The following is a 13,603-nucleotide window of genomic DNA, read 5'->3' on the forward strand; positions in this document are numbered from 1 at the left end:
CGTGGAACCCTTGACCCGCTGTCTGCCTGCTTCTTTCCACTTTGCCATTTAAGTGACGTACCATTCGTGTTCTTGGGCTGCGCCCCTTTGTTATACGATAACCCATGAACAGAATGATCCTCTTCCAGTGTTTTAAGCTGCAGTGTTGCTAATTCTGCCGCTTTACAGATTTTTACGCAGTTCTCCAACGTCAAGGCGTCTTCACGTAGGAGCCGGTCTTTCAAACTCTTGTTGTTGAGTCCACTGATAATTCTGTCTCGTATTAGGCTGTCTTTCAAATCTCCAAATCCACATGATGCACAAAGTTTTTTTAAGTATGTGAGGAAAGCATCAAAACTCTCACCGTCTATTTGGTTCGTAGAGAAAAATATGTGCCTTTCTACACTCTCATTAATTCTCGGAACACAATAGTTCTCGAAAGCGGTCACAACTGTGGCGTAGACTATACGTTCCTCGTCGGTAAGCGTAAATGTGTTATATTTCTCCACCGCTTCTTCACCGAGGACGTGGAGCAACAAAGCCACTTTAACCTCGTCTGGTTTCTTGTTTGCACCAGACGCCATCATATACAGCTCAAAAAGTTGTTTCCATTTCCGCCAGTTTTCAGAAATATTGCCCTCAAATACCCTGTTCACAGTGGACGAACGTAATTCTTATGCTTACGAACGTTTTATGTAATCCTTGTGTGCGTACACAAAGTTGAAATAAGTTCAACTTTGTGCACGAATTATGTCAAAATTATGTTAAAATCTAGGGATTTTTGAATACTGCTATTGAATTCCCTTTGACAGTTGGCACTTGGCACTTTCTAGGAGGCAAAGTCATTTAATAGATAAGGTTGCCACATTGGGATGCCATATTGATACGTCACAAGGGGCTCTCAAATGGCGCGAAAATTGCCCGTTTTAAATACTCGAGTAACGCACTAAAAACGGAAACTTTTAGTCAAGTGACCGCTTCTACTTCGCAAATTTCAATCCTGTGTAAAGAACAATTTAATAAACCTCAAGAAAAATGTTTTGCTGCCAGTAGAACTTGAAAATAACAAATACGACACTATTAACAGATTTTTTTTATGCAAAAAAATCTGAAAATCTGCATTTACTGGTTTACTTTTTCCTTTCTAGTAATAATCAAAACATTTCATTTTAGCTTAAACACAAATAAATTTAATTTAAGGCAAAATTGGGTTACACGAGTCGCAGTACTAACACCAAACGTCAGAATTAGCGGTACAGATCGTACAGATTAAAGGCATCAGCTGATCGGTCACACAAACTCAAAATTACAAGTTACTAAAAATTCCCAAGTAATACCAACCTCATTTTGACGTCACATGGGGCTGACACCTCTCCTCCCCCGTAAGCTATTTTGCCCACATACTCGTTTATGTGGTAACCTGTTCTCTATTAACTAACCTTGCTAGGAGGATAGAATTTTAGGAGAAGGGACTGTGTATGCGCTCTACGTAAAATGTTGACGCCAGTTACTTTCCGCATGTTTTGGCGGCCCGCTAGAGGCGCTGCGTGATCGGCACCCGACTTTCAAACAGCCTAAATAGGTAATTCAAAGAAAAAAGTAAATTAAATTCGACTAATATACATAATATCAACAGAAATCAATTGAAATTGAGAAAGAGTGCAACAGATCCATCTATATTATTTTTTTACTCATATAAAATGTAGATGAGTAATACTAGAGGTTTATTGATTACTACTTAACAAATATTTCTTTTAACTCTTAATGTATCAAAATTATCAATTATCAATTATTAATCAAAAGACTTACCTTGTTGTTGCATTTTTTGCTGGTGTGTACCTGTGTGAAGAAAAAAATATATCTTCTTTTGAAATGAAATAAATTTTTAGGAAATTCATTTATTCTTGCAATAGACATACAAATTACAAAACATGGTACAGTTTTGGACGTTGAATTTCGGGCAGACTCATTATTCAGCTGACACATACTCTAAAATAGCCTCTATTTATCATAACCAAATTTTAACTTTTGACTTGCAGTGTGACATGTGATACATTAAAATAATAAACTGAAGTGTTACAATTGTATAGTGATTTTTTCAAACGTCAATCATAATGACAGTAAGGTATAGACTACAGTGGATTTTTTTAAATATCAGAAAATTACTGCCGAAATTCAATGTCCAAAACTGTAAAAGGCAAGCAACTGATTACATTTTAATCAACTTGGCTTGTTACTTCCCGAGCGTAAGCAAAGGAAGTATTGTAATCGAGTCCGTCGGCCGACTCTCTACTTTTACGTTTTCTCGATCTTTCATGACCCCTAGAAGACGAAGAAATAGGTCTCCCATTTCCGTCTGTCTGTCCGTCTGTCTGTCCGTCTGTCCGTCTGTCCGTCTGTCCGTCCGTCTGTCCGTCCGTCTGTCCGTCTGTCCGTCTGTCCGTCCGTCTGTCCGTCTGTCCGTCTGCCGTCCCGGATTTTTATTAGACAGATAATCTCCGAAAGTACTCGACCGATTGTTGTGAAATTTTGTACTTATATTAAGAATATCATGTAGATGGTAAAACGCTAACCAAAATTTGTCTAATCATCCCCACCACTAATGCGATGACGTCACTTCAAAATTGTACATAGTAAATGGGTTTTCAATTGTATAAAATAACATAGTCCTACACATGTAGTTTACAACTCTGAATCGACTTTTCACCCGAAACGTCCAGATTTTTGGAAAAAAAATCAAAATTATAAAACAACATTTTGAAATTTAATTTTTAATCTGCTAACCAGAATGCTTTGAAATGTTGCAGATGTTTTAAGGCTATAAAGAGCATCATAAATCTTTAGTCAAAAAATATTTGCTTATCCCCTTCAAAAACTTGATGACGTCAGCTCGAAAGTTTGCCGAATAAATCCTATCCAAACTGTAAAAATATGATGAGTCTGTACTTGTAATTTATCACTCCATTCATATTTTTTGGATTTGCATATACATGGTGACTCAAAAAAATTAATGAATGCGTAAATATATTTTATTGATTTAATCAGGAACTACAAAACGGAATGCTCTGACATCTTGCAGATGTTTTAAGGTTATAAAGGGCATAATAAATGTTTAGTCAAAATATATTTGCTTATCCCCTCCAAAAACTTGATGACGTCAGCTCGAAAATTTGCCGAATAAATCATATCTAAAATGTACAAAATATGATCAGTCTGTACTTGTGATCCATCACTCCATTCATATTTTTTGGATTTGCATATACAGGGTGATTCAAGAAAATAAATGAAAGCGTAAATTTATTTTACTGATTTACTCAGGAACTACAAAACCGAATGCTTCGAAATCTTGAAGACATTTTAAAATTATCATAAGCATGGTAAATTTTTGATCAAAACGTATTTGGTCGTCCCCCCTAAAAAATTTATGATGTCACCACAAAATTTTGCTGAAAAAATCCTATCTAAAATGTACAAAATATGGTGAGTCTCTTCTTGTGATTTATCATTCCATTCAATTTTTTTCGATTTGCATATACAGGGTGACTCAAAAAAATTAATGAATGCGTAAATTTATTTTATTGATTTAATCAGGAACTACAAAACCAAATGCTTTGAAATCTTGCAGATGTTTTAAGGTTATAAAGAGCATAATAAATTTTTAGTCAAAATATATTTGGTTATCTTCTACAAAAAACTGATGAGGTCAGCTCAAAAGTTTTCCGAATAAATCGTATCTACAATGTACAAAATATGATGAGTCTGTACTTGTGATCTATCATTCCATTCATATTTTTGGATTTGCATATGCAGGGTGACTCAAAAAAATTAATGAAGGCGTGAATTTATTTTATCGATTTAATCAGGAATTACAAAACCGAATGCTTTGAAATCTTGGGAATATTTTAAAGTTATTATAAGCATGGTAAACTTTTGTTCAAAATGTATTTGTTCATCCCTCCTAAAAAAATTGATGACGTCACCCTTAAATTTTGCTGAATAAATCCTATCTAAAATGCAAAAAATATGATGAGTTTGTACTTGTGATTTATCATTCCATTCATATTTTTTAGATTTTCTTAAGAGGTGGTTCAAAAAAATTAATGAAGTCAATTTATTTTATTGATTAAATTAAAGGCAACACTTATTATTAGTATTACACCCCAACCAACCCAATTTGGTAGACACAAAATTTGTTAAAGGAAAAACTCGGTTGAAACATAAGGGTAGCACGCTTATTTACATCGACTTTAACATTACAGACCTGCATTTGTTTTATGCGTTCACTTGATTCCGCGAATGTGAAATAGACATGTTTATAATCAACCAATTGTGAATTTCACCGTCAAGAATTAAAATAAAACCCAATGTTTTATATAATAAGCGGAAGTCGAAGCAATAAAACCGACGGTCGTTTTGTTTACAGTTTCTCTGTTTGGCTCTCGCGTATGCTGTTACGCCTGTCATCTTAAATTAAGAATGTTTATACATACACGATTTTCAGTTGCCTCTGATACGTAGGTATACGTGAGTAAATTGTTTCGTAATTTTATTGATTATTACAAATCAATATTCAAACGACCCAATTCATTTTCCCGAAAATTTGAGAATATAATAATTTTATTCTTAGTATTACACTACATCTATCCCAACTGATATACGTGTCCTTGCAAAAATGTTGATGACGTCATCGCAATTTTTTTTTAAATTCCCACTACAAAAATGTAATGAGAAAAAAAACACAATAGGCATGCAGTCGTCAAGTTTCCGACAGCGAGGGAAGTACTGTCTAAACTCTTTAGACCAATTTTTTTTTTAATGTGGCGGCTTTATTTTCGGTTTTCTTATTTTCCATCAAATAGAACTGCTAGTTACAGATGATGACTTCCTCAAAAATACTATTTGATGTACTTGGAATTCCTTCAATCATTAGAGGATTTTTTTTGTTTACTAAAGTTCGTGTCGGTAGTTTCCGTTTGTTTTTTTTAATTTTTGTTAGGTAGCTGGGGGAAAAATTGTGGGTACCGAGTTATGTTTCAATTTTGGATTAACATACGGAATCACTACCTATTAAAACAAACTTAGTGATGAAACTGCTAGGTGCCACAAATAACAATAAAGGTGGATTTATACACATCAATTTAGCATTGAAGATTTAATTTAGTCTAAAATTTACTGTATCAGTACGACTTTAGATAAAAAAAAATAACTTAAAATTCACCAATAATACAAAACCCTCAATTTTCACGTGCGTTCTCTTCAAAAAAATATAAAAAATATTCGTTAAATTATATTTTAAATGTTATATTGGTTTGCATAAATTCACCCTAAGACATTGTTCATGAACTCACCGAGCCTGATTGCCATTCTCTCAAGATACAATCCGATGTGAAATGTTTCTCACATAAAACATCTCGAACTGACAATTGCCTATCAGCCCGGGGAATATTATGTGGTCATTTCTTTAATAATTCTGGATCTTTAGGGGCAAGAAACAAACTACATTTTTCGTTATTACTTTTGTAGCCACTTCTACAGTTTGGTGCGAAACATCTATTGTTTTTGGGGCTCATCTTCAAAATATAACCTATAAAAATCGGACTGTACTCATCATTTGCGTTGACTACTCACGTTACACTATATGCTGTTAGCTTTGTATATGATAACTATTGTTTATATGGTTAGATAGCAGCTCAACAATCGTTTTTTTCATAAAAATTAACACAAATACACGTACCAACTACGTTAAAGTCGGGTGCCGCTGTACCACTAGCGCCGCGGAAACTCAGCGGCACAATGTGAACTACGTAGTCCCTTCTCCTATTTATTTATCCTCCTAGGCACTTTACACCTTTGATTATATTATATATATTATAATCAAAGTTTCACACTGCGAGTCTGTTCTGTACTGCGAGTTGTCAAGTTCAAATATCGTGCGAAATTGTAGGTTAGATATTTTGATTGACTCAGTTTGAGGTTAGCCGTTTCTATGTTTAGCCGGGAGCACGGTTGTAGAATAGATAGGTTTGTACACTAATGGCTTGGGATGGCGACGCTTTTTTTCGATCCCTATATCCATGGAAAGGACACAGACAGCTAGCGCCTCTACCTTGTCGAGCGGAAATCGTTCTAGTTATTTTAGGGATTTTGGTTTACATTGCTTTATGAACAATACAAAATTTGTAAATGACATTTGATCGGAGTCGATAAATACGATTTCTTTTATTAATTACATCGGTTATAGACAGATGCCTATAGAGTTCTGTGTCCCTAAAACGTCAAAAACCAGGCGACGCGATCGGCAATTGGCGTCGCTGACCAGGGATATGCAAATGTATGCTAGTGTATCAACCTATCTATTCTACAACCGTGGCCGGGAGTTATTCCGTTCTGCGTTTGCGCAGTTTAACAATTCTTACAGAGTTCACTTTGTCCACTGTGAACGTAAATAAGCATAAGCCAGACACAAACCAAAAACGTAAATTATGTTATGCGCTAGTTCTTTTCTTCGTAAAAATATTCAAGGATGCAAGAGGGGTATATTGAGGACTATTTCTCGAAGAACATTTCATAATTTTGTATTTATTTTAGTTAAGAATGACCACGCAATAAAGACAATCTAAATTAGTTGTCAAATTAAATTTTAAAATAAAGCCTGTGAAACTTGTCATATTAACAATCTCCGATAGTAACGCAAATAAACAAACAAAAATTGCAATTTATTTTGTGAATAAAATGAGTGAACTTTCTTGTGAGCGTTTTGGAAAAAAATCCTTAAAGGAAATTGACTCAAAACTTGGAGATCTAACTCCAGCAATTAGGAAGAAGTCATACCTACATTAGTCCGTGGAACTTGTTTGATGAATTCTGCAAGTTAAGAGACTATATTTTAAATGAGAGTACGTCTGTAGCAAGTTTGGCAAGAATCTTAAGGGATTCAACATGACTAAAAAAGACGGGGAAGATTATAAAGAAGGAGTAGTTAAGATATGGCATTTCTTTTGATCTATTTAAGGATATTGAATTTACGTCAGCAAGGCATGCTCGAGAGAGTAAACGAAAGGAGCTATACAATGTTCAAGTGAAAAACGGAAGACTATTGCTGCAAGTTTCAACGTAGAAGAGCATAAAAAATAGTTGTCTTATGGGACGAAAACACGCCTGAAGGTTTACAACGCAAATTTTACCACATTGCCTCATACGAACTGGCTTGGCGAGGGGAAGAGGCTGTAAACTGCCTTACCACTTTTTTTGAAGAAGAAATAGATAATTTTGGACAACCAACAGGACGTATTATTTACAACGCAGTATTTAGTAAGACATCGCAAGGAGGAGCTAGCCCGCTGACAAAGAAAATATTTCTAGTGACCAACACAATAAATCCGAATCCGGATCGATGCCCAGTCCGGTAAGTTTACTTTTTGCAATAATTTTTAATTAAATGTATGCGTTCTATAGATTATTTCACAAACTGATAGAAAAACGAAACAAGAATGTCACTACAAATCGTCTTTTTCTAACTCCTAATCCTTCGTGGAAGAAAGAAAATTCTGTTGGATTCTTCAAGAACTCGCCGATAGGAAAAAACATTATATCCAAATGGACTGTTTCTGCGGCAAAGGAGATAGGAATGGATGTAAAACGCATAAAAGTGACAAATCATTCCAACCGTTCCAGTGCCGTATCAAATTTGGCAAAAAGTGGTATTGGCGAACACCAAATAACGAAAATTACAGGTCACACCAGTGTAATGTGAGCTCAATCAATTGATACTTAAAACTGGATGAAGAACATCAAACCGAATTGATTTCAAGAATGAGAAATGAAAATTTGCCAAGCGAAGCTACAAGTAATAAAATTGCAACTAATAATTATTATAACTGTGCATTTCATTATTCGAATAAATAAACTTTTAAAATCATTTAGTCAATACTTATTTTTGTAGAATGTCAAAAATATTCACTATAAGCACACGAGCATAATGCATCGAATACACGGTCATATTCTTCCGTTGCTATGAGATTTTGGTAAGATGCGTTAATATGATTGGTTGAAATTTTCTGAGAGAAATAGTCCTCCACACTTTTACTAGTCAATAAGTCAATACACTACAATATATAATTCACTTTATATGACAAGATTAAATGCGCAATTTATTTCTCGAAAATTATTATTACCTATTCAAAAGTGTTTTGAGTATAAATGCATTGTAACGCGTCACCGCTAAAGAGCGCCCGTGAACCCACTTCCCTCGTCCGAGTCCACGAGTTCGCCTCCCTGGAAAAACGTTCTCTTCTCTCTCGGGCCGCGAACGCGTACAGTTCCATCACTTGAACAGCATCTAATAAAATTTTATTGGTATTTCAAAGTTAACCATGAAGGTTGGACCCACAATACCATAAATCACAAATTCAATGCAAACCTGGATGTTTCTAGCCTACTATACACTGGCGGCACGCCCCTTTTATTGGCGTCATTATCCCCGTGCATTGTCCGACAATCCCTCAAAGTAGCAGTTGTAAAATTTTACTAGGCACTGATGAAGTGTAGAAACTTTACAGTCGTGTGTAGAATATTATAACAAGTTGTAATTATAGTTAATACAGTTTTCTTTGAAAATGAGTTTGTTTCCTTTTTCTCGTCAACAAGAATAAAATATTGCGTAATAGCATTATTTTTATCATTACGTCCTAAAGCATCAATAATAGTAATTCTTTTAGCTACTTCGAGCAATGAAGATCCTGCTCAATACGTTTACCTAGAAATGTACTTAGGTCAGTTACCCAACTTATCTACAACACTAATTGGAGTGTGAAATTATTGCGTGAGTGTGAATAAAAGTGAACTTTTAATATTTATTATAATTTTTATAATTTGCTTAATATGTTTACTATGTAACGGATGTTCAATTGAAAAATTATTCAGAGTCGACGTTGGAATTCTATTCGACACAAACGACATGTCTATTCGTTTATAACGGGCACCTATATCAGCCGACAATCAAATCAGGTGCCAGCCCTAAGTAGATTTCAATGACTCAAAACTCATTTCTCCTTCGTTTTAGTAAATCTGGACCTCTGATGGTTCTTTTGCGCCATTTACCAAACCAAAAAAAAAGATATTTCCTATAATGCCCAATGTAGCTTAGAATGATTGTCCCGGAAACAGAATAATTATTGCTAAGAAGGTACCGACGAAGCACACTCTTAGAAAATCCTTAATACAGATAAAATTATTCTGGACACGGACGATCTAACAGAAACTTTTGCAAAATTAGTACTAACTAAATTTACAACGCAATATTCTTAGAAAAAATAACGAATCTGAGTACAGGTACTAACTGGTGTAGTACCTACATACCGCTGACCTTTCTCGGACCCTGCGAAAGGTACGCTGTAGTTTACATGTAGGGATGGAAATGGTTCCTCCCTCCGCTGCGGTTTACATTCGCGGCTTAGTTGTAACATGTAACATATAATAGTTTATGTTTTTGCCAAATGGATATTATAAGGGTAGATATGCTGTTAATATCAAATGAAATTCCAACGCTTGCACTGAGTGATTTTTCAGTTGAACACCCATTGTATGTTATATTTTACTCTGCATTACTTATGGAAAATATTTTTACAGGTTTGGGCAACCACATCCGATTTATATCAATTTAGTGCGTGACCCTGTTGAACGTGTAATTTCCTGGTATTACTATGTTCGAGCTCCATGGTATTATGTGGAGCGAAAATTAGCTTTCCCAGATATTCCACTTCCGGATCCTAAGTGGCTTAAAAAGGTATGTTTAAGATTTAAATAGCTGAATGATTTCGAAAAATAGATGTTTTCTTTTTCTTTCTAAAATTCTTGTGGAACATAACACTTTAGTAACTAATTATAGTAAAATGAACACATACTAGAAGAACTTATTGATTTACGGATTCAAATCAACGAAATATAGTTAAATGGATGTAAAAAATTATATGTACAAATTACACAAGTATATTTACATATTGAGTTCGGTTCCGTTTTACCTCATAAAATTTTGTGAACTTCCTTCGCCAATGGGGCCAATTGTGTTTAGCCACAACACCCGCAACTGATAATAATTTATTACAGTACAAAGTTGAACTTGTCTCGTTATTCAATTTCACCAGTAGATATTGAATTGAATGAAGATGGCAATGACAGAGATGTATAATTAAATTTGTAAATAGAGTTGCCTACTTTCACGTTATTTTCAACAAGCAAATATTTTGATAAATATAAATTTTAAACAAAAATGACCAGTTCTTCCCCATAGAGCTCAATGTTGTCTTTGCACTGATATACAAGTTGAAGCGAAAGATTCTTTCTCCTCGTCTAAAAATTGAATTTCCTTCGAAGAATGAACGATTAATTAAACACTAAACAATCACTTATGTTAAAAAATATTGTGTCTTCCCCAGAGATTTAGATATTAGATCAATTGAAATGTTGATCTTTTTTTCAAAGTTAAAACTACGCCCGTGCAATGAACTTCTATTTAGCTCATTTTTCGATCTGCTACTGAGCATCCTTAAGAGATTTCACAAATTTCCACAATTTCCTTCTAAATAACAAAATTCGAAATAAACTTATTCGAATCTTAGATTTGGTATTTTCTGACATTTATTGCACTGTAAATGATTATCACCTCGTTTATTAATATACATGTAATGTAATAAGAAGCCCATAATAGTATATTACATACCGAGGCGGGAAGTGCTTCATTGTTGGACCGAGACGCGTAGCGTCAAGGTCAACAACAAGCGTGAGACGGAAATGAAACACGTCCACCGAGTGTATGTATGTATACTATTTTATTCACAATCATTATAAATAAAAATAAATGGAAATAAAAATTCACTTCACTCATTTTATAATTAGACAGCAGGCGTTCCATATCAAAATTGACATTATAATTTGTCAAGTTTTTTGTTAAATTATTTGAAGCAAATACGCTAAATAAAATGTCTTCAGACTTATTACGGGCACCTGTAGCTTTATTTAGGTTGTTTTCCAACCATATACGGGGGAGAAGTGGGTGTTTATCTAAGGAACAATTTATTTGAAAATCAAACAATACTACAGAAATCAAGCCTTCACTGGCGTGGAGGTTCGCAAAAAATTTGCCGACCTCCGACGAGGTTCGTAAACATGACAAACAATTTGCTCACTTTCAAACTTCAAAAAAGTTGGCAAATGACAATCATATTACATCCCGATTGTAAATAATAGTATATTATTAGCCAAGGTTGCAGAGCCAAGCATTCTAGACCGAGCGCAAATTAGAACCCGAGACGCGAGGTCTAGAAGTGGCTTTGCAACCGTGGTTAATATACTATTTTTTTCACTAGTACAAACCATAAGACAATAAACTGAAAAAATAAACGTTAAATTTTTTGACGCAACATGATTTTGTTTTGATTTCTAATCAAACTTAATCTAAATCTTCAACACAAAGAAAACCGTTTATACTTGTCGCTGAGTTAATCATTTTATCTTCTACCGTCTACCAACTACCAGGCGTATACTCAAGTAATGTTTGTAGCACATATTTGTTCATTTTTTAAGAAATAATCACATCAAACATTGCGTACATAACCTCAATTTTTCTTTTTGAACCGGTGGTCGCAAAAGTTGAATTTACTACCCCTAAATGAGTCGACATTTGCATGCGTCATGGCTGCTAGTGAAAAATAGTATATTGTTTTATAAGGAGCAAAAATGAGACTTTTCGTGGCGAATCTGTAGGTTTGACGGCCGAGCGCGCGAGGCCGGCAATTACAGATGAGCCACGAAAAGTCATTTTTCTCCGTATAAAACATGCTATTTTTTCTTCAAACGTGAAACTGGATCCAATTTATTGGACATGAAAATGTTGAAATCTAAGAAATTGTGACAAAAATCACTTAGAACTGATTCTTAAAGCACTAATACGATAACCAACTTGTATTCTAAGGTCTAAAACATTCAGACACTTGATCATAAATCATAATCACCAAACAGGTAGGTACCTACCCCTCACTTTTTCTGCCGCTGATGACCGGCAGAAAAAATGCGAAAACAGCCTAGGCAGAAAAATTGGAGTCACTATACTCTATCACTGTGTGATTTTTTTCTTTCAGTATCGATATAGTTTTTCACTTTGATGTGAAAATAGGTCAGTGGCAAATTTACTCACCGAGAGGCCTTTTCTTCTTGTTTAATATTCCAATTTCAGCTATTTAAAACAACCTTCACCTAAATATGCCACCTTTAAAATCTGTAGAGGACAAGTTCTAGCAATCAAAATACCTTTGATTCCATCACGTACTTCTACAAATACTATCATTTTACAATATTTTAAATGTTGTTACTTCGGTGAAATTTTACAAAGGGCACTTCACGATTTCGCACAAACTGTTTATGCAAAACTCTTGTACATTCATCACCTCCTGATCACGTTCCTCACCTTCAAAAGTTGTGGAAATGCTTCCTTGTGTCACAAAAAAATATTCAGTGTTCGCCCCTTTCGCCCTATGGTTTGCACCCTATTAGTTGCGCCACATGTAGGCAACCAACTACACACATAGTTGAATTCGCACGAATTCCAATGACAATGATCCACGGAGCAAGAAGTGCCACGTTTAGGGGTATGTTTGCAATGGGGCGCAGGGCGCGAAGCGCCCTGCCTTCACTAAATACCCCACGTTACATGTACGCGTGTTGTTGACTATAAAAAGTTAGGTTATGTTGGAAACGGCTTCCCATTGAAGAGTGTGGGAAATTTAACAATTTTTTGTGGCAAAAGTAAGCATTTCTACAACATTTGAAGGTGAGGAACGTGTTCAGGGGGTGCTGCAGAAGAGTTGTGTGCAAACAGTTTGTGCGAAATCGTGAAGTGCCCTTTGTAAAATTTTACCTTTTTATATTATTATGACTATTCTTGATTGTGCATGATGATTGGTTAATTTAGGTGACAGTTATAATTCAAATCTTCGACTCTGACCGACTGAATTGTGACAAATGACATATGACAGTTGTCTGTGATTGACATTGGCAGCACAAAACACTAGTAACAGTGAGAACATCAACATCAACACATAAGACGGCTAGGCTTAAATTTCATTGGTTGATTCAGCGGCGGCAAAAAATTTTTGCAGCCTAAGCAGAAATTTTTTTTCCTGTCAAGGCAGTGAAGGGAGACTTTGTATTTATCAATTGAGGTATGCAATGACCCGTATTTCTGACGTTTGAAGAAAAAAATATTTAACAAATTATCAGGAACTCGTTGAATGCATTCATTTCCGTAGCAACAAGGTAAAAAATTTGTTTACACATGAAGTCTTCTAAAAAGTAGTTATTCAAAGTGAAAAATGAGTGTTTCAAGTCATATAACTAGAAGGCAATAGAAGAAGCTGCCAATATTGTTTGCGCATCTCTGTTACCTGAAAAATCGTAATTACGTTATAATGAAACTTACAAAGCATTTTCAATTTGGTATACATTACGAAACATTCAAGATGTTAATGAAACCGTAATGCTTGGTTATTTTAAGGAAAGATCCAAAGCCCGTAAGTCTCCTAGCAGTTTATGGTGTGAATATTCAATGCTGAAAGTAATGTCGTGTCAGTTA

General features: G+C 34.9%; 1 protein-coding gene across 1 annotated transcript in view; it reads left to right on the forward strand.

The window, feature by feature from the left end:
* LOC135143119 (heparan sulfate 2-O-sulfotransferase pipe) overlaps window positions 1–13,603 on the forward strand; it is a 268,339-nt gene that overhangs the window by 210,695 nt on the left and 44,041 nt on the right. Inside the window, exon 5 of the mRNA XM_064074982.1 lies at window positions 9,607–9,763. Coding sequence (XP_063931052.1) covers window positions 9,607–9,763 — 157 coding nt within the window. The remainder of the gene's footprint in view (window positions 1–9,606; window positions 9,764–13,603) is intronic.

Source organism: Zophobas morio, unplaced genomic scaffold, assembly GCF_036711695.1.
Source record: "Zophobas morio isolate AGI-343-1 ecotype UQ-CSIRO unplaced genomic scaffold, CSIRO_AGI_Zmor_V1 ptg000058l, whole genome shotgun sequence".
Taxonomy (NCBI): domain Eukaryota; kingdom Metazoa; phylum Arthropoda; class Insecta; order Coleoptera; family Tenebrionidae; genus Zophobas; species Zophobas morio.